Raw genomic sequence first — 26,505 nt, forward strand, 5'->3', positions numbered from 1 at the left:
ATTTTCAAAAGTTTCCAGATGCATTTGATGAATAGAATACTAAATCCGTATCATCAGTTACTTTGAAAAGTATGAGTATTTCAAACCTTTTGATTATAGATTGCCAGAAGTGTAGCTTTCCATGTGTATATTTTACATATCTAATTTGGCCTTAGAGAATCTGAAGCAGCACCTCACAGGTCTTTTTGATTAGCATTTATAGTACGTGAGTTCATTGCATTTTTTTCTCTTCTTCTTTGAACACCAAAGGCTCCTCTGGATAAAAGAGGACTTCTGTAAACTTAGTTAGGGACAGTGGAAATTCTCCAAGGAAATCCTGTGATTCAAGAAAAATTCTATCCGTACAAGGGCTATATAAACATGACCCTCATGACTACGCTACCAATAATTCAAATCAAATCATATATAAACTGGCATTGGGTCATAGCAAAAGATACAGCTATTATTGCTGTGCAGTGATGGATGGACTTATATAATCATGTCAAAAACTGATATTGATTCATCAAGGTTTTGCTACTTTCAAAATAAGCAACCTTCACCTTGCCTTTGAAATTTGGGAGGGGGATGGAACAGTTTCCCTTTCTCGTTCTATCATTCCCTGATACTTGTTATATTCACAAACCGTTTGTGCTGGCTGTTTGCATGATTTGCAGAAGGGATTCAGTCTACATGAGAAATCATTGTCTGGAATAAATAGTACAGTGAGTACAATAAATAAATGCACTGCATAGAAGATAACCCAAGGTGAGCATCAGCCAAGAGGGTGTGATGTGAGTTAAGTTATGTATGCTTTACTTATAACTATTTTACATCCCTCTGTGATGTGTAGATGATACGATGCATACTGTGAATCTTAAAGATTTACATTTCTGCTCCAGCTTCGAGGAGGGAGAAATACTGTGTTCTGTATTAATTGGATATCTTTGGCTCAAGCTTTTAAGTGTGACAAATGGAGATGTGCCAAACTGCCTGAAAGTAATTCGAACTGTCAGTGAACCACAGTGGCTGCCAGTTCGCAGACAATTTCTAGTCTTCTTGGGTCTGTCACATCTCTTTCACACTACCTATTTACCATCTGAATAGAGAGCCATCACTCTGCGACATAAATAAATGTATTCATCTTTAATATGAGAGCATTTCTGTGAGGGACTTGTGTTACACTGTGCCACACATCGTAATCCAACCTGAACTTCTGCGATGACACAAATTACAGACAGGTCTCCTCAAGCAAGCAACAATTAAAGTGCTGCTGGAAGCCAAAGAACGTAATTAATAAGCAGGTGACTTTGAGATTGCCACGTAATTTTCTCATGTTGGAATGATGTTTGTGTTAGATTAGCTCATTCTCTCCAGGACACCTGAAAGTATATTTGCGATAGAACAAACAACCTACCCCTGCAGATGCAACAGCAGAAGGCTTTGTTGCTTTGTGAGTCTGGTCCAAAGCTGCCTTATGCTCCTTAGTTTACAGGAAATCCAGGGTAAACCTTTTATTTACAAATAGGGAACACTTGCCAGAACAGTATAAAAAAGCAGCTGATTAATCAGCATGCAGCTTTCATCTTGAAGGGCCTAGCTGCCTGGACCTTTTTAACATTTGGAAGATTAGCCTTGGTGAGAGAAATGTTGTGTGGAAATGCCTTTGATAGCTCTGTGATTAAGTCTATCATGCTTTGGAAAAGGGGATAGCACCAGGTTTGAGCAAGTCGGCATGATAGAAGAGAGAATGTTCATAGCTGGGGAAAAAAAATTGCCTTGTTATAGTTCTGTACTGCTGGCCTTTGAAGCAAAATGAGAGGAAAGCTAGCTCTGGTACTTCAGCTGATAAAATCTGCTTTCTGGAACATGATCAAGGCTCAACATATATCATCTACAAGAAATAAGGCAGACAAAGGATTGTATTCCTAAATAGGCTTGGAATATCTTGGCAACTGCTAAGAAAACACAAATAAGGAACAGTGCCCTGCTAGTTCGACCCTTAAATTATGCAGCTGTTCATTACCAGAATTATATATCTCATGCTGCCCTTTGGAAGGAAGGCATGGTGCACAGAGCTGGAACAATTACTGAATTATAGTACAATAAGAAAGACCTCCTGAAGTGTCACACGCATGTAGAGGAAGATAAGAAAGGCCAGCTTAAGTTCTTGGCATTTTAAAGAAGGCAATCAAGAAACCCTTTGAATTCTTTGGTTTTCTTTCCCTGCAGTTCATCTACATTTTTATGCAAGTCTGACAAAGCATCCCATTCATGTGTCAGCACTCTTGTCTCTGGATGCATTAGTGTTTATTACAGGCTGAATTTGCAGATGCTACCATTTGAAAACAGTAATAGAGCCAGTTGTGTGGCCTTAATATTTATATAATTACTAATGATTTCATGCTTCCCTCCCCAGTGCTTCGGAAATAAAAACGGCTACATTAGCATGGTCAAGCATAACAGTGCTCGATGCAATCCTATAAGCCTAAATTGTTTTGCCATAACAGGCTTTGAATTTCACTCTGAAATAAAATATGTTGTGTTAATCAGCTTACCGTTAATGAGTGTTTGAGTGACACATTTGGCACATTTTTGCACATTTAGCTATGATCTGATTTTTTTTTATATATTAATCACACATAAAATGTATACTCTGAAGAGTGTGCTGCAGTGTCTTGAATATTTTTTATTTGCTAATTTGAAAATAGTATGTTGTATTTTTCATCTCCCAAAAGCTTATCCGGGACTATGGTCTGGAAATTAGCCTAATAAAACATTTTTTGTATTCCTTATAGTTATATTTTCAGATATTGTTTCTCTTCATGCATTTGGATTGGGCTGAGAATACCCGTAATCATACCCATTCTTTTGATGAAGCAAAAGTCATACAGTATTTCTAGTTAGGGTATTACTTATCCAGAAATAAAACCTGTTGATAAAGAGTATGAATTGCACTCTCCTAGTGTATTTAGTAATAATGTTCAATATGGCTGTGTGTTAAATGCTTCCTCATATAGACAAGACTAAAAGAAGGTAATTTAAAACTGCATTAGGTTGTCTACTTTATTTCATTCATTGGGAGTAGCAGATTTCAGTTATTTCTATGTTTTGAAATTAAAAGAAGAATTAATAGATGTTGGTAGACTAGGAGAGCATTCAAGGATGTATGTTTTGTTGTTCATCTGTCAGGTTTTATTCTATTGTTTTGTCCAGAGTTTTGAAGGTGATGGGTTCAGTAAATTCTCTGTAAATGAGGATCAAATTTTATCTTCTATAAAAATATACAAAGGAATTACTAAGGAAGATTAATGTTTTGGAATCTGTCCCTCTGTTGCGTAAATATTACATGACTTAAGAAAAAGGGAAAGCAAAGTAAAACTTTTTTGATTGTAAAGGTGAATAAAGGAATGACTTGGCTCTTAGAGGATCCAGCTAATGGAGTCTATATGTCTAGAGTTTGGTAATGATGTGTGAACACAGAGAAAGCTCTGATAGGCTTACGGCATGACTGTGCCTAAGAAACAGCATCCTCATTACAAGAACTAAAACACTTTTATTGCTTTTATCTCAAATCCTCTGTAACTATGTTCACAGATTAACTTTACCAGAACTTCTGAGGATTGTGTGAGGGTTCTTGTGTCTTTTGTCTTTATTCCATTTACTTTGCTCTGCTGTAAACTAGTCATTAAAATCTTGTGTCGCTGCTAATTTCAATAAAATCTCTGTTGTGTAGACTGGGCAGAAGTCACTTTTACTTTTGCTGCTCTCTCAGTGACCCAAGAATAGGATGCTTGAGAGGGGAAATAATTAACAAAGTCATTAATGCTTGTGTCTGGCTACTTTAACAAGCATCTAATCACTGCTCAAGTAGTAAAGTGCTTACATTACAAGGGAAGTTGCAACTGTCTTCTGCAATGACAGCTCAAAAGTCCTTAAAAGACAGAAGACTTTAAAAGTCTTCAAGACATCTGTCCATCTTGTACTCAGTTTCTGAACTTAAGCAGACCTTAATCAGAAGCAAACAAAGCCACATTAAAATCCACCATCAAGAGAGTAACTGTAGTTCTCTCTTTATCGAAACCATGCGGTGGTGGAGCAGCCCTCGCAGCGACCTCGTGTGCAGGCTTCTGGTCTCAGGGCCACATGCTCATGATACTGGTTACACCTGGACACCCTTGTGCCTGCACAGCTCCTGTTCTGACTGGTCTTGGATTGTGAGTGGACTTGCTGCTTATTATTTGCTCATATTATTTGTTTGTGATTGATAGAAAAGGTCAACAGAAGGGGAACTTCAGGACAAGCAAGTGGATTTTGAAAATTTTGTTGGGAATGAGAAAGTTCCTGAGAGGAAGCAAGAGATGGAGGCTTATGGGTTGAATAGAGGAGAACAAAGACTCCTTAGTCCCCTGATAAATCTGCGGATAGCATAGGCTTTAATTTAAAAGGAGAAATTGTATGTTATTAAGATCTTGCCAATACAGATTTGAATGATATTTGCAGTTGTAAATGAAAGCCATTACTAGGATGCTCTCTTAGATTGCTTGCTGAAAATTAAACTGGGACACCTTGCCATTGCACTGATAGTTTTAAAAGTCACTCTGATGGAAGTCCTTTTTTTTAAAAAAAATAAATCTATGTTTCTAACCATGTATTTTAGCTGTTCTAGGAATATATTTTGTGATAAATGAGTGAGTCCCAAACAGAACTCCAATTAAAGTTTACAATTTATTAGGCGAATAAAAGCAAGCAAACAGCGCTGGGTGCGCCGGGAGTCTCCGCTCCACCAAGACGCACACAATATAGTTCCTATTTCTGGTTTATATTCCTTTTACTAATACGTATTCTTAATTATTTCCGAGAAAAGATGGACTTATTACAATGGGCTCAGAGAAGTCATCTCCATAGTCTCCACCCCTAACCTCCCCCAGTTGCACGTGCGCAGTGTCTCCTGGTGGTCGTGAGTAGGGGTCTCAGGGATGAAGGCTATATGTCTTCCTCGTGATGACTTTTTCACCTCCCCAGAAAACTAGTGAAGTCATCATGACTCTGCTCTGCGAAGTCATGAGGACCATCCTTGTTCTCCATATTGGCTCCTGCTTATCTTACACAAGGGTTATGCAACTTACAGATATATGGCTTGAGCAAGCTAACTCAAAAGTGGTTAAGCGAGATCAGAGATTAAGCGCGTACAGGCCCCTAGGCCCCTCTTGTCTAACACCTAGCAATTGGCAGCAAAGCAAAAACGTTAGGTGGCTTTCGCAAGAAGTGAGAACTATATGCATACCATTCTGCTTCCTCTAGGGCTGCAGTTATATAAGAACAAACAGAATGGTTAAAGGTTATATATACAGAGAAGGTCATATTTCACAACTGGGGCTCGTGGTTAGCAGCACCATGAGGCATTTCGCAGGTTTACGTTTTTGCATTTCACAGAGATCTTAAACTAAGACAATCACTCATCTTGAATAAGCACACCTTACTCCTCGCCACCTATTTGCACATCCATCCGTTGTCCCATATTGACACAAATCAAATGAACATATTTCACATATTTGATCTCATGGAATTTTTTTTTTTAGAAAAGAGAATTGCCAAACGGGAGTAAGGTAATTCTGGATACCTTTCAATTGTTAATGTTATTCCCTTTCTAGATTTAGAGCTCTTTTTTGATCTCTCGGGATATGGTTTGAATAGTGTGATTTGATGTGTCTAGATATTTGAGCTTGGCCTCCCAAATTTATCTGTCTCTTTAATCTATAAGATTTCGCTATTTGCTATATTTTGTTTAGGGTGATAATTTATTATAACAAGTAAAATGCTGTGTAAATGCTTTGAGAGAAAGACAATTTTTCTATTAAAATACAATAGCTCGTTAAGTCATCAATTTTTGTTTCTTGTCCTGGCAGTTGTCTGATTAGCAATAATGTATGTTGCAAATGTATAGTTACAAATAATCTGACCTCCTTTCATTGTTTTTTTATGTGACTGAGATTGAATAGTATTGACTTATTCTTGTGTCTCTTACAGAGAACGATACTGGGGTACACACGTAACTTTAGTGGTGCTCTGACAGCTGATATAGCTGAGGATCTGGTTTATGACTTCTGTGAGCTGTTCTGCCTTGAGAAGAAAAAAAAAGAATAAAAGATTTACATTCATTTTGTGATTCTTTGTTCCTATGGAAATTGAGGACACCTTTTCTCTATGAGATGAATTTCATCTTTTCATACCTCTTGAGAATGAATTTCAGGCACTATGGGAGAACAAAAGAGAGCACTTCTAAGTAGGAAAAGTGCTTTCAGCCCAGACACAGAAAACACGACACACACACACAGGCCTGGCTTGCTAGGTGTGTTACTAGTCTGTCATCTCTAACACAGTTATCTTAGTACTTCTTTTGAGTGGCATAAGATGACTCAAATTCAGGCCTGTGAGCTGCAGATAACTTTTCCTGAGATCAATCAGAGAAAAAAAATGTCTCTTTTGGCTTTAAACATTGGATGGTAAATATAGTACTGTTGTTCTTATTATTGACAAGTACTTCTTTGTACCTATTTCTCTGCACTCTCCAAATTATATCATCAGCCATTAGCTCTAGACAACCTAACAGGAGATTCTTTTATTTGCAGCAACTTTGAATGCTTGCCTTCTCTTTATGGCTGCTGCTGCTGTTAAAATATTTATGTCCTTGATTTTAAATAAATAAGGTCTCTATGTTTCTCCAAATCGATGTGGTTAAAAAACTCTTTCTCCCAGGGAATTCTGGATGAATGCCAATTTAGCTTTACAATAAAAAAGGCACTTTCCTGCTGGAGATTTGTAAGCTCTGGCTGAAATATGAGGATGATTCTTACAGTGGTTCTAGGGTAAATTAGGAGTAATTTAGCTGAAGTCAACTGGTATTGGTGTAAAGGAGATCAAATTCAGCCTTTGCGTATATGAAACAAGCACGTATCTTGTCACAAGAGTCACAGTATAACATTAGGAATTGTGTTGCAATTAATTTTTCACTAAATATTTGAATGCTGGCGAACATTTCCCTGATAGCTCTCTTGAAAGAGGACAAAGAAAATTTAAAAGGATGTATCATGTATCAGTGGTAAATGAACACAAAGGATTCTTTTGTTGTTGCAGCAATTGTTTACTTGAATCATCAGACAAATGGAACAGCTTGTGACAAAGGAGAAAAACATGTCCTGCGTGAATTCTCTTATTCAGGAGGGAGGGATACCCCCTCTTTCAAAAACATCACTGTAATTGTTGTGATTAATCATAACGTGCTTTACACGAACCTCGTCCTTCAATGGCACTTTGCTTCAGGGACATGTCAAATGGCCCTCTCCGAAAAGAAATTGATTTGCTAGTTTTACTGTCTGTTCTTCTTGTTTTCCTCATTTAACAGTCCAGAAGAGGCTTAAGTACTTTTAGGGCATCCATTCCCACGGTATTAGAGAGCCGTGTAATCTACAAGCCACTGCATTGCCTTGTAAGACATGGAAATTCTGTTGTCCTCATTTTATAGGTGAGCAGTAAAGACACAGAGGAACTAAATGACATAGCTAAGGTCGCACACATTGTCCTTGATTCAGTAGATATTTTGAAAGATCTGTCTTCTCTTGCTTCAGCTGTAGAAGTAAAGAGTCCCACGTATTTGTCTGATTTAGGCACTTTGGATAATTTAGTAGTCAGCAGGGAGAAGTAGACACTTTCAGGGCACAATTCAGCTCATCGTAAAGTAAAACCTAAAGGAGTTCAGATGAATCAGGAGTTCAGATGAATCACATTGTAAAAGAGCCTGTTTAAAGAATCTAGATGATTAGCTGAGAGGTATTCTTCAATTACAAATGCCAGTATTTCATCAGATCATTCCAACTTCTAGTACCTTCTTTTACTAGTTGAGATTTTTCGGAAGTACATGAATGTTGGACAGCATTCATACTGAAAAATCCCACCTTCTTGCTAAGAGTTCTTATCCTTAATGCTGCATATTCTCTCTGTAAGGAATTATAAATCCTTTTGGCTAACTCATATTAGAAACAGTAACTTGTGACTATAGTATCTTCATACTTTATTACAGTGCAAACTTCTATTGTACATCAGACATTAAGAAATGAAATGTAAGAGTATAAACTTCCACTAAGATGCACAGTAAGAATAAATATGCAGTTTTTCTTGTGGAATTTTTGCTACTATAAGACTCTAAATGTTAGGAAAGGGTCCAGTAGGCTGTTATCATAGACATCTCATCATCAGATCGCTTGTCACTATCATCACAATTGCTTAATTTACAAAGTCATTTCACACCTCTGTTTATTTAACCCTGCTCTTCACCTTTTTCACTCTCTGGTTTCATTCTCCTAAATAAAACAAGCTAAAATCTCCTAGTCTTCCCTAATAAGACTCCTGTCTTTTTTTCTTTCTCTAGTTCTTTTGTTAAGGTAACTTGGTCTTTACTGATGGTGCTTCCCAGTTTTGTGTCAGGAGCAGATTGTATCAGCCCTTCACATGTATTTATGTCAAGTCATTCCTGAAAATATTATTCAGAATTAGTTCTGATATTGAATTGTCTGGAACCTCTCTCCTGCCCCATACTTCTCCTTTCAGCACCATATATTCACTCCTTGAATCAACCTGCAGGTTCTATTAGCATACATTCTAGCCAAACTAAAATGTCCTTCATGGCACTTCATCATATGCTTTACTGAAGTCTAGAGAGATGAGATCTATTCAATTTCCTTTGCTTGTAAAAATGAAGTAATTTACTACGGTAATCTCATATTATCTACCATTCTTAAAATTGATGTGGCAGATCTTCCCATTTTTCAGCTGACGTGGTGTTATATTTTCCTTTTTAATTAATTCTGTTTAATTCCTTCAGATCACTTCTTACATATGTGTGGTAACTTGTGCTAGCTTTTCTCTCATCTAAGATAGGCCGTACACTTATGACATCCTAGTCAGGTAGCACTCCTCTCATACTAATTTTTTTTTTTTTTTTTTTAAATTGGTTGGTCTTGAATTTGGATATTTTCTCTTATTAATTATGCCTATTTGTCTGTAGTAAATGCCTCCCCACTTAGCAGCAGGTACCAGACAAACGCACATCAAGTACAGACAGGGAACCTTAGGTGATACGCAACAAAGTTAGCATGAAGTTTAAGTAAGTGTTTGTAGTTGGTGCTGTGTCTGCTGCAGGACATGCTGAGGTGGGCATTTGTGCAGGCAAGTGTTGCAAGTGTCTTAAGTCTCCTTGTCAACAAGGAGATCTTACTACCTCCACCTTTTACCCGTAAAATAGTAGGACCCTGAAGGCTTACTTAGTAAACTAACAGACCCAGAGAATACACTGTCGATGCATACCCATTAAGACAAAAAATGTTTTTATTGTTACTGCCTTCTGGAAAAAGAGAACTATGGAAGGAATATGCAAACCAGAGTGAACAAATTACCAAGATGTTTATGTAATTCCCATGTCCTTTGACAACACAGGTATACACAGGTGTAGCAACTGACAGTGTAAGTTCCTGTGAAAATCAGACTACTGAGAAGTTGCAAAGTGATTACCTGAAACTGTGAAATAGATTAACAAAGAAAAAAAATGCAGTGTTTAATAAAAAGTTTCATATTCAAGGTGTCTGCCAGGTATTTTCTGCTTTCAGTGCTATTTTTTTCCCCACAGCAGGGAACAACATTTTCCATTTTAATCAGGAATACTGCTAGCACTTAATGCCAAAATGGGGAGGGACCGAATGCAATTTGTGATGTAATCCATCTTTTCACACTTTTTTGAAGGGTTTGTCATCTCACCTTGCACTCAACAAGACCATTACCATTAGTAGAGTTTTCAGCTGTTGTCTGTTTTTTAGTTTCGTTGACCTGGCCAGCTGTCCTATAGCTACAGCTTTTGTCCCTTAATACTGCAGAAATCCATACTGCTATGGTGGCAGAGATCTGCAATACTGTGAAAATGAATGCTGTCCCTGGTATTTCTATGAAATTCCATTCTGATTTTGTGTCACAATGCAGAAAAAGTGAAAATTTTCACTAGAGAAATTGTCCTGAAGGTCTTCAACATGTGTTCTGAGACTGTCTGAAAGCCCTGCTAGAGTCAGGTTTTTCTTCTGTCCAAATGGAATCCATTCATAAGTAATAGGGCTCAGGAAAAATTAATTCCTTCAATAGCCTTAATTTTGTAAGTAAAAAAGTCAGTGGTTTGATATAGCAATTAGGTTTAAAGAAAAATTAACTGTGCAAAGGAAGGTTTCCTAATCTGTGTGCACACATTGAGAGATCAAAGTGATGAAGTGTTATGGCAAAGCCAATGGTAGGACATAGCTCCAGCTTCAAATGCTAAATTTAGTTATCTACAATGAAGGTGTGTACATAAGAGTTAGGTGCCTTAACTTCTCCTTACGGATAAGGGATATCTAGTCAAAACAGTCAATATAATATAGAGAGTTGCTCAGGTTCACTTCTGTACATTTAGTTTAATTAATTACTGTATCGTATTCCCTGGACCAATAGGATTGGCAGAATCTCTGTTAATTAAAATGAGAGACTAGAAAATACATGTATTTGTATTTATGGTTCTCATGTAGATATACACTTTGTAGACATCTAAATTTTGAATCTGAATCTCAGTTCTATACTTGGTTCCTCTGTAGCACTTCATCATCTTAATCTTTGAAGTTATATAAGACGAAACTTTCTTTTTCATAATGAGTTCAGATGACTATCTCTAGAACTGAACCCTTAGATGGAATGAATCTTACCTTGCTTATGACTCTCTATATAAGTAGCTTTAATTTTTACACCTAAAAGAAGTACAAAAAGAAGCCCCTCACTCATTTTAAGTGAAATCTGGTAACTAAATTCAGTGATATGAATGTGTAAGAGAAGGATTTATCATCCAGGCAGTTGAAAAGATGGTGGGAGGAAATAGTTTTTTTGAGATGAAAAACAGAAATACTGATGACACCTGAGTTGAAAACATGTTGAAAAGAGAGTAAGCAGAACTATGTATAGACAACTTGGAAGAAGTAGAGTCCTGAGCTGTATAACTTGTAAAGGAAGAATTGGTGTGGTATATAGGGAAGCTAAATGTTAAAGGAATGACTTGTAGTTCAGAAGGGAATTGATCTCTTTCTTTCATCACATGCTTTCCTAAATCAGGCTTGCTGGTAAAATTCATTTGGTGTTCTGTGCAGACAAAAGACCCAGTTTTACACCCAATAAAGGCAGTAGCAAACCCCAACCAATTATGAAGGAGAAGAGGTATGTCTCCAATGAATGTGTGGAGAAACAGCTGTCTATCTCGTTACCCTGTCAAATAAATTGGCATGGAATACTTTTGTTTGTCTACCAACAAAGTATTCCAGCATCTCAGATAAGTCATTGTGCTCTTAAGCATTTGGCATTGTTTCTAAATGACTTGCTGCTTCTGAAGTTACCATGTAATAAATTAACTGACTTGATACAAGGGTAATAATCTTCCTAAATGTGACTGTTAATTCCCTCATAACTACAGTTTTTTAACAGTTCCTCTTCTAAAGCTAAAATATTGGCACAAAGCCATGCATTACTGGCTGAGGTTTGCAGGTAAAGACTGGACGTCCTAACCAAGTTTTAGTGATCCTTTTCAGCGTTCTTCAGCTCTAATCAGTCATCGAACCCAAGTGCAGCAAAAGTTATTAACAGAACAATAATTCTTAGGTGTTTTGACAAGGCATTCTATAAATGGTAATTAACATCTGCACCTCAGTACCTGTCAGGGAGGTGAAACAGTGGAAATGTTAAGTGAACTAAATCCAGCAACTGGCATTCTTAATTTACTTTTCATGTTTTGGCAAATCGGCTTTTTCATTTGATTGTTTGTTTATACAAGAAGAAAAATATATTATTTCAGGTTATTAATCTGAGTTGCTTCATAATTTTTCAATTCTACAAGTTCAGTAAGCACAAAGCTGTTCATACTGCCCATTACTTTCAGAAGCTTAAATGTAATAAGCCTATAACATACCTCATCAAGTATGGATGCAAAATTATCTTATGCATTGATTTTTTAAAAAATTTTATTATTATTATAAGATGGAAAATAAAACCCATAAATTCAAATATATGAAATTATGTTTACCTTTGTGTCTCAAACTGGAGCAAAAAAAAAAAAAAAGGTCCAGTGAACTTCCAAGTATTCACAACTCCCATGTTATAGGAATTGTCAGATTCTTATATGATTGTGCAAGGAATGTAAGTTTCTAGCTACATTTCCTAACAATTAAATGAATTCTAAGGAGGTAAGCAGGTGTCAAGTCTGGACTTTTGGTATTATACAAAAACAATCGCTCAAGGAAAGCAAAACAACAGTTTTTCTTAGTATGCTTCTGCCCGAAAATTGCTTTACACATGAACCAAATTTCCCAAACTTTGAATGATTTTCTTTTTGATTACTTGAGAAACCAAGACTTGTACTATCATAAAGGAGAATGTACATATCTAAGTGTTCATGATCTGTGATCATAGTAATAATTCTTCACCATCTCTCTCAATCCATTTCATTCCATTTAAAAATCAATAATATATGTTAATATTTGTTTGCTTAAAAATGTTCAGGCATCTGGAGATGCCATCCAAGATGTTTCTCTAAATGTGTTACCGGAGACCTACGATGTATGCACTTTGGACACTAGTTTCAGACAATCTTTTTATTGTGTACTTAGGTTTGGATGCAAGTCAGAGTGGCCTACTTGCTAGCTTCTCTTGCTAATACAGTAAAAAACAAGTGTAAGAGGTGTGGAAGGCTTGCTTTGCTGAGATTTTTCGTTAAATAGAAAGAAGATAAAAGAAACTTTTCACCTTCCATTAAATGTGGATTCACTATGCGTGTGAAACAGAGTTTCACCTCCTCTTTAGAATCACAGAGATTTTTTTCTTCAGTCTTTCAGGTAAGATTCAAAAGCCTGGAAGTATTGCTTTTGCCAAGGATTACAATAGGACTGACTAACCAAAATTATTTGGAAAATAGTGTGTACAGACATTGCTTCCATATTAATTTTCAGTATATTGAATGTAATGGCTAAATGCAGCACAGATTAATTTTCAAGCATGGTTTAATAAAATGTAAGTGTTTTGACTCAGGAACATTTGTTTAATGGGAGTTTTATTGTAAACTATATAAGCTCATTAAGAGACTTATGGATATCTCTTTTGAAAAAATGATGTTAATGAACATAGTTTTTAAAGAAAATGAAGGAACTGTAGCATGGATGTAGCTCAGATATAATGAAGGAAAGCACTTTCTAGTATTGTCTGTGTAATATGCCTGCAGTTCTGACAACTCAACTGGCACTGAACTGAATTTTACTAAATGAACTAAATGAGATGCCGTTATACAAGCAGAATTAGGAAATGATTCTTTCATCTCTGTATTAGTTTAATGGCTTCTCTGACATCTATGTCCTGTGAAATTTATCAAGCATACATTTTTGTGTAGAATGGCAGGCAAAATCAGCAATATAATCAAGCTTACTAGGCACCTAATTTAAGCATTTTCTTCTGTTATGTGCTTCAGTTACTCAGATTCGTGTAGCTAAAGTTAGGAGAGCAAGTTCCCAGATTTAGGTCCTAATTCTGCAGAGAGAAATGTACTTCAAAAGGTCTTTTCAGTTAAGCTACTTATTTACATAACAGCACTTACACATAAGGCATCTGCTGCAAATTTGCAACAAATTCAGTTTAACCTAGATGTGATTTTGGTCTGAATTGTACTGAAGGAAAACAACATGGAAGTGTCAAGAAATGTACATTAGTAATAGGGCTTCATAAAAAAAGATTCATTTCAAGTTAAATTAAATGTTTGTTTAGATAGCTGTAATTAACCTAATTACAGAATGAATTTCATACTTCTGTAGTCAAAAATAGCCTTAATTTTGTTTCTTAATTAACATTGTCTTTTTAAACAACACCATAGTATATGTCTGCATTTTCGTTTTGCTCTTACATGAATTGCTGTCTGGAGTATAAGATTTGTAGCTTTTTGATATTGAGGTTTGGTGGTTTTTGCTGTTGTTGTTTTGGTTTGGTTTATTTATTTATTTAGTTATTCCTTAAAGTAGGCAATTGACTTTTCGTCTTTTTTTATTTAAAAATTATGAGGAAAATGTTTACTTTGGCATGTGCCACTGTACAGAGGTTAATTGAGTGCTAAGAAAAAAATACTTAAGAAATAGGACCGAATGTTTAAAAATACAACTAAGTGATAGAATTTAAAATGAAGCTACACTGATTGTTCCTGGTGGCAGCTTTATGTTATAAATTTGCTAAAGGTCATGAAGTTAATAACTTGAAACTATTTTTCCCAAGAGTAATTCCCAGACATGTTACTTTTGGAGAGAAGCAAACTGACATACTCAGCCAAGAGTACCTCATAAAACTGTGGTTTGTTTGATTTGAGAAAAAGTGAAACTTACAGGAATGCAGAAATATACTGAAATCTGGGACCAAATTCCTGAAAGTCTGGAAAGATTGTAGGACAGTGAAGTAAGTGATATGCTTATGGTAAAATAACCTTTTCCATAAAAATTAGTTTTAAGGAAGAATGCTACTGTTTCTGATTAAATAAGAAGATAACTTGCTGTGGTAGCATTTCAGGGTCTTCCACCTATTTCAAAATGTGGAGAACTGGAATAATTTTGAAGTATTAGTTTTCTGAAAGATAACTTGACTATAGCAGGCTCCCTCCAGTAAGTCTCTAACAGGTTTCACAGAATCTTCCTTCCGAGTATGCTTGAGATGCACTGCGATTTGGGTGGTTTGGATGGTGTAGCTATCTGTTGGTTTATTCACTGGCTGCTGGAACCATTTAGTTTGGTTGGATGATGGAAAAACTTTATTCAAGTGCATTTTCAAGAGATCAGAGTGAATTAATCTAACATCTTCTGGAATGGCAACAAAGATCTAGACTCATCACATCCATTTTGAATACATAGAGCTAGATGTAATTGCTGTCCATGGATTCTCTTTTTATTAACGGAGAGAAACTCACACCTCCAGAAAGTGAGTCAGGTCTTCAGAGAGCTGAATCACTTCATGCAAATGCTTATCTCTTCATTGAAAACAGAAGGAGGTTCGGATGACTGCATACCCAACTTGACCACAGAAATTAAGTTGCTCATTTTCTGAGTGATTCCATTTACTTTGATATGTATCACTGTATTCATTCCATTCTGTTGTTAAATGGAGCACATAGATGTATAGATAGAATATATATACAAAAACATGTATAATAGTAAAAATACTGAAAATATATGTAAGATATATACAAAAACCACATTATATATATATATTTGTACAGATAGCACAGTTCATCATATATATGTATGTGATGATGAATTGTGCTTTTATTCAGTTATGGGTATCCTTACTTCAATAAAAACACAAGGTATCAGGCCTGCCCTCAAGACATAATCTATATTTATCACAAGTCAGAAGATCAGGCTTTTACTGTAAGTTAGAGAGCAATCAGGAAAAACAACTCCTTAAATTAGACTTCTTTTAAAAATCAAATTAAATTCAAGTTGACTGGTTTTATTTTTTTCTGCTGTAAATGAGTTAATGGTCAGGCATATAGTAGCTGCATAAAAGTTTACAAAACTGTACAGTGTTGAAATAAACATTGTTCAGCTCAGTTTCACAGCATTCTGTCAGTCTTCCTCATTTTGAATAATACCCTTTTTTCACATTGAATTCTTTTTTCACATTGAATTCTACCTTTCCTCACATGCAATTTGTTGAAATTACTCACCAAAATTTGATTTTATGATAAAGAGTTGACAGAATCTTCCAAATTGAGACTTAAGTTGTTTTCAGCTGACAGCAGGTTCATGTTTAGGGCATATTAATAGGTCAGAAAATGTGACCATGTCTCAGCAGGTGGCCTGTAAATCAATTCAACAAAATATTTTGATCAAGTACCATAAATATTTAGGTGTGAGAGGAAAAGGATAGTAAATGATTGTGACCATGGGATGCTTTATAAATATTTTATTATCACCATCTATCATCACCTTTTGGGAATAAAGACTTTTTAGGCAGCAAAAGTAAGAACTACATAACAAAAAAATTCATGCTGAAAAATAATATTATTCCAAATACTTCAACACAGACTGTGTTTTGGTCTCATTAAATGAGCCAATCAAATTTAGAAAGTTCATTTGAGTTCTCTGTGCAATTTTGATTTGTTAGATTGCCCTGCTAAGATTAAATATATGGTAAGAATAAAATGCTAAGTTTAAGGAAATAAGGTGAGGTGAGATAGCCTTCTTCATAGAAGTAGCTTCGGTGAATGAGAAGATAGATGAATTCCATGTCATGCTGAAGATGGGTGCAAATTTATAAAGATATGCTGTCTGCTTTTTGTGTGCCATAAAGTCTGTCTAAATAACAATATCCTCTCAGGGAGAGAATCTGCTCTTCTGGCTGCCCATGTATTATTGTATTTGGACTATCTCCATTTGCAAATGTTGACTTTTCATCTGTGACGAAAGAATGAAATCTTTATGAGAGATGTGTAAAACATTTAATCTTTATTTATTTGTTAACAAAAGGGGGTTTTGCCAAATCCTGTTTGCACTTCTTTCCTCCTGCTTTCCCTAGAAGGTGACTGTCTGCATCCACAATGTGACACTTAAGCTGAGAATACAAATTGCAGTTGTTTGTGGGATTTTGTTTACTTTTTTGTTTGTTTGTTTTTTAATGACAGAATGCATTAAACCAGAATAACAATCCAAGATATTATTTTATATCTTCTGTATTTCTAAAGGGTACTCTATAATTGGCTATATTTGTCAGTGAAGGTTTATACAGAATACAGTTTTATGTGAATATTTGCTGCTATCTTGATTTTTAAGGCCAGAAAGAACCATTTGATTATCTAGTGAACCTACTGTTTTTACTGCAAGATGTAAAGTTTTACCCAGTTAAATCCTGGTGGGGAGGAGGGAGGAAGAAGGATAGCATAGAGATCTGAGCACAGGCAATGTGGAATCCATGATAACAGAGCTGGATTTTTATAACCAATGAAGAGCAGTGAATCATCCAGATTTGAGCTGTTCAGTGGGCAGCTCAACTCGACTCCAGACCATGACTGGTCTGTAACACCTCCCGTGGCGTCTTCCTCTTCCTGCACCTGTGATTGCATGGACTATACTCTCGTATTTCAAAGGCTGTTGTAACTTATCTGTAGAATGATTGCAAGTCTAACATAAGTCAATTCATCTATCGATTCATAAAGACTAGACAGCGTTAAGCAAACTTGACCTCTAGTATCTCACAAGCTCAGCAGTTGAATAAGATGTATTCAGTATAGATTAGGAAATGGGCTGCTTGCTATCTTGTATGAACAACTGAGGGCTAGAATTGGGTTAAATCTCTGTGACTTCTCAACCAGCCAAGAAGAACTACTAGGCTACAAGAATGTATTTCATACTCAGAGATGTCACTAAGAGTTAAGTTCCAAATACATTAAGCATTAAATAATTTCTGTTATAAAAATCTCAGAACTAAACCAGAAATGTAATAACATACAGCTGAACTAATGTGAAGGATGTGTTTAGATGGCAGGGGCAGAGAGATGTAGATATGGCCTGTCTACAGACCAAATTTTCGCTTTCCAAAACAAGCTGGTTTGGAAGACTTCATGGGGTTATTAACAACTCTAAACTACTAAACTCTGATTAAATTCCTTATATGCTTTTTCTAAGTGTATTTTCTTAGCCATAGCAACATGCAAACTTAGTCTTGTGGCACCTGCTCTGCATCCAATTGGACAGTAGCTAAAGTAGCTTATTTGTTCCCATCTGCATAAACAGGATACAAAATTCCTTCTAGGAAATGTGTAGGTAAGCAGGTCTAGGAAACCAAAGGCTTTGTTCACAAAAGCATTGTAAAATGATTTCCATTCCTTGGAAGTTATCAACTCTTAGAAGGTGTCTTGCCTTGGAAAATACAAGGAACTAAAAATTTATTTAGGTTGTCAGTGCTTCAAAGGCTGACTTTATGGTATATGACTACTTCCTGAACACGCACAAATGAAAATGCATAGACGTTTATATACATGTATGTCAATGCAGAAAAATTAATTGGAAATAGGCACAAAAAGTTAGACTATACAAAAATAACATTGACAACAGAGTCATTACTGATGGAGGTGTAACTTGTAAATCATAGTAGTATTAAGTTTCTAGGAAGGATACCAGAAAAAAAAAAAAAAAGAAATAAAATATGGCAACCTAAGTAACACCACCTTTCATTGTAGCTTTCGTAGTGGAGCATCTGTAGGTGAAATGAACTCAAGGCAGGAAACACAGAATACTTTCTATAAGTGATCATGGTGTTAACAGCTACCTTTTCTACAGTATATTAATAATTTCAGCATTCCCTAGGTGTGTAAGAAATTATAATATAGTCCCCCTTCTCTGCAGCATTACAGAAATGTTTCTCATTAAGAGCTCTTGTTACCAGGATGAGAGAGACCAGAATATATCAGGAGGAAAAGGGAACTGGAGCTGAGCCTTCCAGAAATGTTTTAACCACAGGTGACCTCTGCACACTGTTTGAAACAAAAGGCAGGTGTCCTTTGTGTAATGAGCCTATGAGTATAAACTGGAGGGGGAAAAAAAACAGCCTACTGCACTGCTATATTGTTCAAAGCTACAATCTGTTGGCATGTTAGTTGTACTCTTAAAATGCCTAAAACATTTAGATATTCAAGATATGAAGGGAAGGGAACATTTACTTTCTTAGCTCTGAAAAGATTGAGACATGAAACAATCTCAGTCATCACAAGATTGTTGAAACAGAATTTCAAAGAGTTGAATAATGTTGCATTTCAAAATCTAGCTGCCCATGGAGTCGAAGAAGTCACACATGATTTTTGAAGTTATAGTTTGAATCTTAGACACCTACATTTCTGTGGAACCCATCTGGATCACTTCAGTACTTCACAGAATTGTGTAGAAAATCTTATTCTGCCAGGCTTTCCTGTCTTTTCAGAAAATATTTTAATTGCTGCATTTCTATATTCTGGGCAGTACCTCCCACACACCTTACCCCTCTGCTTCCTGTCCCTCCTGTTATTGTGCTAATTAAGGATTCTGACAGCTTATCTCTGTTAAGTAATGCAGATACAAGCTAACCTTACAGTATTACTTAGTTCAGTACTGATGAAAAAGAAGCTTGGGCCAAGACAGGGAACAGGAACTAGTAGGAGTTTCTTGATCTGTCTCTGAGTACAGAGGGTGCAACTCCAGGAAGAGGAGAGAGAAACAGCAGGTTACAAAGTGGTGATGATAAGTCTACCAAGACTGGCAGCAGCAATGCTAGGAATCAAGGGACCTTGGAACAAGGTGATTTGGGGACAGAATATGATTTTATCAGCACTGGCTGTGCCAGGTGGAATGACCTTGGAATAAGCCACTAAAAATGTATTTTCAATAGTCACTGTATCTTGCTGTTAATTAATAATATCAAGAAAATACATCTAGTACAGCATGTATGTGGCTTTGTAGTCTTGGATGATTTTTTTTTAACAGACTAGGGACAAAGAACAGTCTTTCTCATTTATTTGGCTGATATTTAAGAGCAAAAAAAAATGTCAAAAGAATCCTTTTCATTATAAACTGTTTTCCAGTTTTTATATTTAAAATATACAGCAGTTGAGAAACCTCTATGAAATGTAATAATGTCATTTCAGATCCAATATATGTGGGGAAGGCTGTAAAAACATGTGGTCTCAGAAAAGGTCATTTAGTAAAGTAGCCCGTGAAAGCTTAAAAAAGCTTTCTGTATTTGAGGTTAAATAGAGCTGAAAATGTTGTTGCTGTTGTTTTCTTCTCTTTTTACTTGAGATGCAATATATGAAAAGTTAAATAAATATGATTGTCTGAAACACATCTGTGGCTGTTCAAATCACTATGCTTAATGTTAGTGCCCTCTGGCAGAGTATCCATTCATTTTTTTGGAGAGCAAAAAATCTCACTGAGTGGAACTTATCTTCCGGTCTTGGCTCTTTCAGAATTGAAGACTGAATTTTTCTGGCTTTAAGCAAAAGAGTTTTAAAGAAGCAGGTTGAAAAGCAGCTGGTCAACACACCAGAAGCTAGTTGCTAATTGCATCAGTAAGTTAATCAATGAAATAGCCGTTTAGCTTTTGGGTATAATAAAAAAGAGATAAAAGCCCGCACAGAAGTTCCAGTGTTAGGGTATGACCGGCTCTTGAGTGGCATACATTATTTTCCTTCTTACACCTGTCTGCTTTTGAGTTGGCAAGTCATGCATCTGCTTGACAGCTATTAACAGAATAAAATAACAACGAAAAAGCATTTTTGGGTAAGATTTGATATAAATATTTACAAAGACAATTTAAGGGAGTGTTTGTTATGCACTTTTGTGTTTGCTTTCAAAACATTTAACTCCAGAGACAGATGGCTTGTACGGTTTTATCAGCACTTGTGTCATTATATATTCAAGCAGCCAAGACTGATAACCAGCCTCATGTATTACGGATTGTTCAGAGAACAAATACTTTGAAAAAAAATCCTACATATCAATAAAGTACTTCAGTGTGGAAAAACTTGATACAGAAATTTCAGTGACATTTTTATGAATAAAAGGAAACAAATTAATGCAATTATAAACTTAAAGCAGCAGGAACAGGTTTTTAAGTGGTGTCATTGTATGTGTTAATGAAACAACTTTAGAAAATTGGGTGAAAGCTATTGTTCAGCAGTGGTGGAGGAGAAAGATAATTACCATTAAGTCGACTTTGCTTTCTCAAACAAAGCAGCTAACTCTTCAGTGCAAGCTACCCCCAGAAGATCTTTCTCCTGTCACACCGCTCGTGATAATTTCACTTTATGCTACTGAACATCAACCTGAATAATAAAGAGTCTTAGTAAAGAATAAACTGTCTGTACTTGAGAACATAAATACAGAAAACTGAAAAATTTCAGACACTGAAAAAAAACATGGTTTTGAAATTTTTTTTTTTTTTTCCCTGTAGATAAGGTCCTTTTTTCCCAAATCCATTTTTCATCTTTTTCCTGTATGGCACAGTGGGACATTAATAGAGTCCCCTGAATCATGATCATCAACATTGTTAGAAATAATGTATACAGAAACATTATGATTGTATTTAAGTGCCTTAACTGGAGATCAGGTATGACAGGTACCACACGCGTTATGAATGAAGCTAACTTTTCCCTGAATCAGTAAACATGATCGTTCCTTGTAGTAGCTCAACAGTAAAATATATTATATTAACAATCTGCAATTCTAAAAAAAAAAATAAACAAATTATCTTATGATAGCTTAAACCAAAAGTAATTAAAATCCTCACAATATATTAATAAGGCAAGTAAATCTCCCCTGTATTTTACAGATTGGAAGGCATGAGCCAGAGTATTTGAAAATATGCATGCTGAATTAAGTGGGAGTCTGAACTTGTTCTCAATTCTGGACATATATTTTTACATACAAGCATATGTAGTGGTATATGTAGATTTACAACATACCTCATAGCTAGTTGAACAGTTATACAGCTAAAAGAAGTGTCCTACAGGTGTTTGCCTGGGATTCTCAGTCCTGCTTTCAAGGGAGAAATCCCTAATCTGTCTACAGCTGTCACTTGGTGTGACCTACATCCATACAAAATTGTAATTGGCGCACTACAGAGGCTGCCATGGTCTTGCCTTTGGTTGAAATCTCTGCATAGGGAAGATTGACTGGAAGAGGACTTGCACAGAATAACTAATTTTTTAAGTCTAAGTGGGACAGCGTTTTTTGGTTAAACCAAAAAATCCCAAGGAGCTGCTTCTCCTGAACGCACAGTCATCTTGGCATTGTTACCCCGTTCCTGTCTGCTGCTCACAGTGACACATATTCCAGTGCTCTCCAGAAAGTTTATCAACTTAAAGATGGCTAAAGCAAAGGATGTTTATAATCCATTCTGACTTTAACACAGTTAACTGCCTAGAACTGTTACTGAAGAAAACAAAACACATGAAGTAAATCTTCCAAAGAGTTTGACATGTAGCTTATAGGGCCACATGCATATCTAGTCCTAAGTAAAACCAGCTGATTACTCGTTTAAATTTTAAATGGAAATTAGTGTCTTATCTCTTGACATTTGTTTAACTAAACAGGAAAAGTGACTTCTCCCCTTCAGACCTATAGCACTGAAGGCTTTCCTGTTAACCTTTCATTCCACTGTAGACTGGCAGCACAGAGTGCATGCACTGTATTTCTTGAAATGTGTCAGTCTGTGGTGAAGGGTTTTCTTTATGTTTTGAAAGTTTTAATCTGTGCCAAACGTTTCCTCCTTGGTCACCAAGGTAGTATTGTACTCTGAGAGTAGGCAGGTTAAAAATACTTTGTAGAAGCTTTGTAGAAAAGAGAGTCTCTCTTTTCCAGAGAATTATCACAGTTCTCATTTTGGAATCAAGGTTCCTGGTTCTCATTGAAATCTCTGCTAAGCTCCTACTTTACAGTTGCTTTTTCCATTTTTCCTAATGGTTCTGGCTTAATTGTTTCATTTTGTATTGACCTAAATGGAAACTAGCATTGATTCTATGTATTTTTCATGTTCTGGTTGTCAGCAAGCGGACACTTTCTTACACAGGGAATACAGAAGCAACTTTTATTATCGTTTATCATATTCTGTCACATCACCAGAGTACTGGATATTCTCCAGATATTCAAAAAGAGGAGTTACTCAGAGATAAGAAGATTAACTAATTATATTTAACATGTAGAAATACACCTGATTGTGTTTTCTATATGTTTATGGAAAAGCAGTGGGTTGGCAATCTGTGGAAATTACTAACATCAGTTGTTATGTGCCAGTTAAAAAAAAAATAAAAAAACGAACAAACAACTGAGAAAGAATAGAAATTGCCATAAAATTAATTGGAATAATTTCAGTATTCAGAAAAAGATATGTTACTAAGGGTAATTTATTGTATATGCACAGAGTACAAGAGAATGAAATATTCTTTGGCATTGCAACACAGAAATCTTTGTTAAAGTGTTTTCACTTATCATCTTGAGTCTCAATTATATTATTATAAAGATATACCTTTTTTGCTGAAATACTGCTGACATTTTTCTTCTGATAGTACTGCTTTTCAAGAGACTTCATAACTTCACTATCCATGCCTACCTGCTAAGGTTCTTTCTCAAAAATCAATCTATAATTTTCTTCCTGTCACTGGGCTGTTTAATCAAGGAAAAATGTCTCCTTAACTCTTCAAATATCTACAGCACTAGCCAGTTGATTTACTCTGAAGTCAAGAAAAAGCATCTCAAAATTCTTGCTCAAAATGACAATACACTTAGCAAAGAATCATGATAAAGCATATCTCAGATATTGTGAAAAATCTAAAAAAGACACACAAAATGATTTCTCTGCCTTGTTCCTGGCTTATCCTTGCTCATACATTCAGTCTGATCAGATGAGCAAATTCAGCCATTTAGAAATACAGTAAGACTGAGAGGACTTTAGTGCTCCTGAAGATATGGATGACCTGTCTGCTTGATAGCAAGATGCCTGCAGCTGGCCAGCTGTGTCCTCAGTAGTGTGTGAAAAATTATGTGGATATTCAATATGCTTAGTATTTCAGTAGACTTCATTTCTGTCTCCTGTGGTCTCATATTCCTGACTTACAAAGAATTATAAGAACAATTCTTTATCAAGTGCAAGATTTATGTGAGCCGCCTTTTTTTTTTTATTTACCCCTTGATTTTTATGGTTTCATAGCAGCTGAGATGTGTTTAATAGTCAGAAGAATTACAGATTTTATTCTCTTTCCTGTTGCAATGCTTTGGAGTATTTCCTAGTTTCATATTGAATTCAGCAAAGCTTAACTTCTCTCTTGTTGGAAGTGTGCATCAGAGTTTTATGCGCTGAGTAGATGTCTAGAACTATGCACCAACCCATGTTTGTAAAATAGTAGACATTAGAATAACCTTGCATACAGAGCATTCCTTTGAGCAAGCCCATTTTTGGGTAGTATAAATATTTCTCAGTTTGCAGTAGGCTGTTAGTTCACCAAGGCTCTGAGCAGTAAAGTGAATTGAAAGCAGAGCAGAATATATCCAAACTGTAGACCTTTAGAAGCAGCATTAACTCTCACTTAGAATCTGCAAAGGTATATTTACTTCCTCTGACATTTTCACCTACTTAGCTCTATTTTCTTAGTGTGAATGAAAAAGGGAGTTAAGTTTATTTATAGTAGGATCTGAGATGGAAAATTTAGGGCTAATTGAACTGAGTTTCCGCTTTGAAAACTATGTAAGTAGCATATGCAGAGAGTATATACCCTACAAAACAACTACTCTCTAACAGAATGAAAACATGTCTAGGATTTATCAGCACAATACTTCATTGCAGAATCATTGTTAATTTTCTCATGATGTATATGTATAAATTTAATGCCAAATATTACTATCTAATATTATGTCCTTTTTTTCCTCTCTCCCTCTTCGTTCTTCTGTTTTTCTTCTACAGACGGGCCTCTTGGGCCACGAGGATTAGCTGAAGCTACAGAGATGTGTACTCAAGAATGCCTGGTTTTGGGTCACTCAGACAACTGTTGGATGCCTCCCAGCTTGGGCCCATACCAACAGCCAAAGTCTCCTCTCTCCACCTTTGCACCTCAGAAAGAATGGGTTAAGAAGGACAAACTAGTTAATGGACACACATTGACCAGGACCTGGAAAGAAGATAGCAACAGAAACCAGTTCAGTGACCGAAAGCAGTATGGTTCCAATGAGGGCCATTTCAACAGTGGCAACCACATGACTGACATTCCTCTGGCCAACTTGAAGTCTTATAAACAGGCCTCAGGATCTGTTGAGAGTCCAAAGGAGCACCAGCTATAAGAAATGGTTACTTTGGACCAATGACTTTAGCCTACTTAGACTTGCTAATACTGTGTGTGTGTCAGAGCTTTATGTACTGGGTAGACCTCTAGAACTATACTTCACCTAGCAGAGATATGCATATCTTTATGTTAGCACCGTGGAAGGTATGGTGTCCTGCAACATGAAAGAGTGTTTCTACTAGTTGTGTGGTTTTGTTAAATAGACATGATTAAAATCTGCAGAGATCTCTCCAGTTTGCAAATATCCTTTTTTTTTTGTTTTTTGACCCTGGACTGCTGCTATGAAAAACAGAAGATGCATTTGGAGAGCAGAGAGCGAGAAAGTTCAGTGGATTGCAATGATTGAAAAGCATATCCAGTTAGAAAATTGTGCTTTTGTTGTCATTGATCTATGCTGGGACCATTATACTTGAGATCATATTGCAAACAAAACAACCGAAACTGTAAACATTAAACCTATTGTGCTATTAACAATGTTGGTGGACACTTATAAGTCAATCAGTGTTCAAATACTTGTAAATAGAAACAATTATTACTTACAATTTTTGTGTACTTATAACGTTCACTTGAAAAGATACTGTAGCATATTTCTGTGTTTCACAGTTGCTTTTTACTTTCTTTCATTTGCTTCCTGTTGTTTTGCTTTTCTTTTCAGTGATGGTGTTTCTGTGTTAGTAGTCTGTCTGACACACAATGTTCCAAGGAAATCAAAACATTTGTGTTAAAAGTGAAAAAAGGAGTGATGGGGTGGGAGGGAAGGTTGGTTGTAGAAAGGAAAAAAAAGATTTTTCTTTCTATGTAGTAGAAAATAATGCCAGTGTTCAGGTAGAATTTCTTTTTTTTTTTTTTTTTCCTTTTAATATTAGGAAATTAGTAGACTTGTGTAAGGGCTTAAAAATTGGCATAATTTTTTTAAATCCCATTATGTTTCATAAAACAGAGAAACTGCAAAACAGAAGATTATTTAAATTTGTGGTGGTGGGTGAGAGGGAAAGCTGTTCATTTGGAATCCTTGATCAAATTAGCTGCAGTCTGTCGTTTAATGAGTGGTAGCTGACATTGATGTCAGCTGCAATATACGAAGGAAATTCTCTAGAAGCAAAGTACAATAATCATATTTTTCCAATTGGGCAGATGTGTGTCTATACCTAAGACAGTTTGTATTGCTGAAATAGCAGCATTTGTGTTGATCTTCATCTGCGTTAATGTTGTAGTAACACAAGTGTTTTTAGATCATAGCCACAGAATATTTAATGTGTTGTGCCTTCATGATGTAACAGAGCATTCTCCTGGTAGGCTAGTTGGGGGAACTAAAGGGTTAAATCTCTAATTATTGCTGTTTAACTGTTTGTTATCATAGTTGGTCAATGCCTGGCAGGTACCAGTATCATGTCACCTCAGTCAAACCAGCAGAGTGACTCCTAATGTTAATAAGATCTAAGTTGCACGCAAAGCAAATCCAAATCCAAACATTTTTAGATGGTTTTTGTTAAGGCATGACAGATGATTTACACAAATAAATAGCATGCAAAAAAAAAAAAGGAAAAAAAAAAAGTCCTTACAGAAAAAAGCAAAAGTTACTTATGCCACAG

General features: G+C 35.9%; 1 protein-coding gene across 1 annotated transcript in view; it reads left to right on the plus strand.

The window, feature by feature from the left end:
* The window catches only part of PCDH9 (protocadherin 9), a 708,293-nt gene extending 683,382 nt beyond the window's left edge, over positions 1-24,911 (plus strand). The window contains exon 3 of the mRNA XM_086611729.1: positions 24,538-24,911. Coding sequence (XP_086467855.1) covers positions 24,538-24,911 — 374 coding nt within the window. The remainder of the gene's footprint in view (positions 1-24,537) is intronic.
* Positions 24,912-26,505: the final 1,594 nt, after the last annotated feature.

Source organism: Tauraco erythrolophus, chromosome 1, assembly GCF_009769465.1.
Source record: "Tauraco erythrolophus isolate bTauEry1 chromosome 1, bTauEry1.pri, whole genome shotgun sequence".
NCBI lineage: Eukaryota > Metazoa > Chordata > Aves > Musophagiformes > Musophagidae > Tauraco > Tauraco erythrolophus.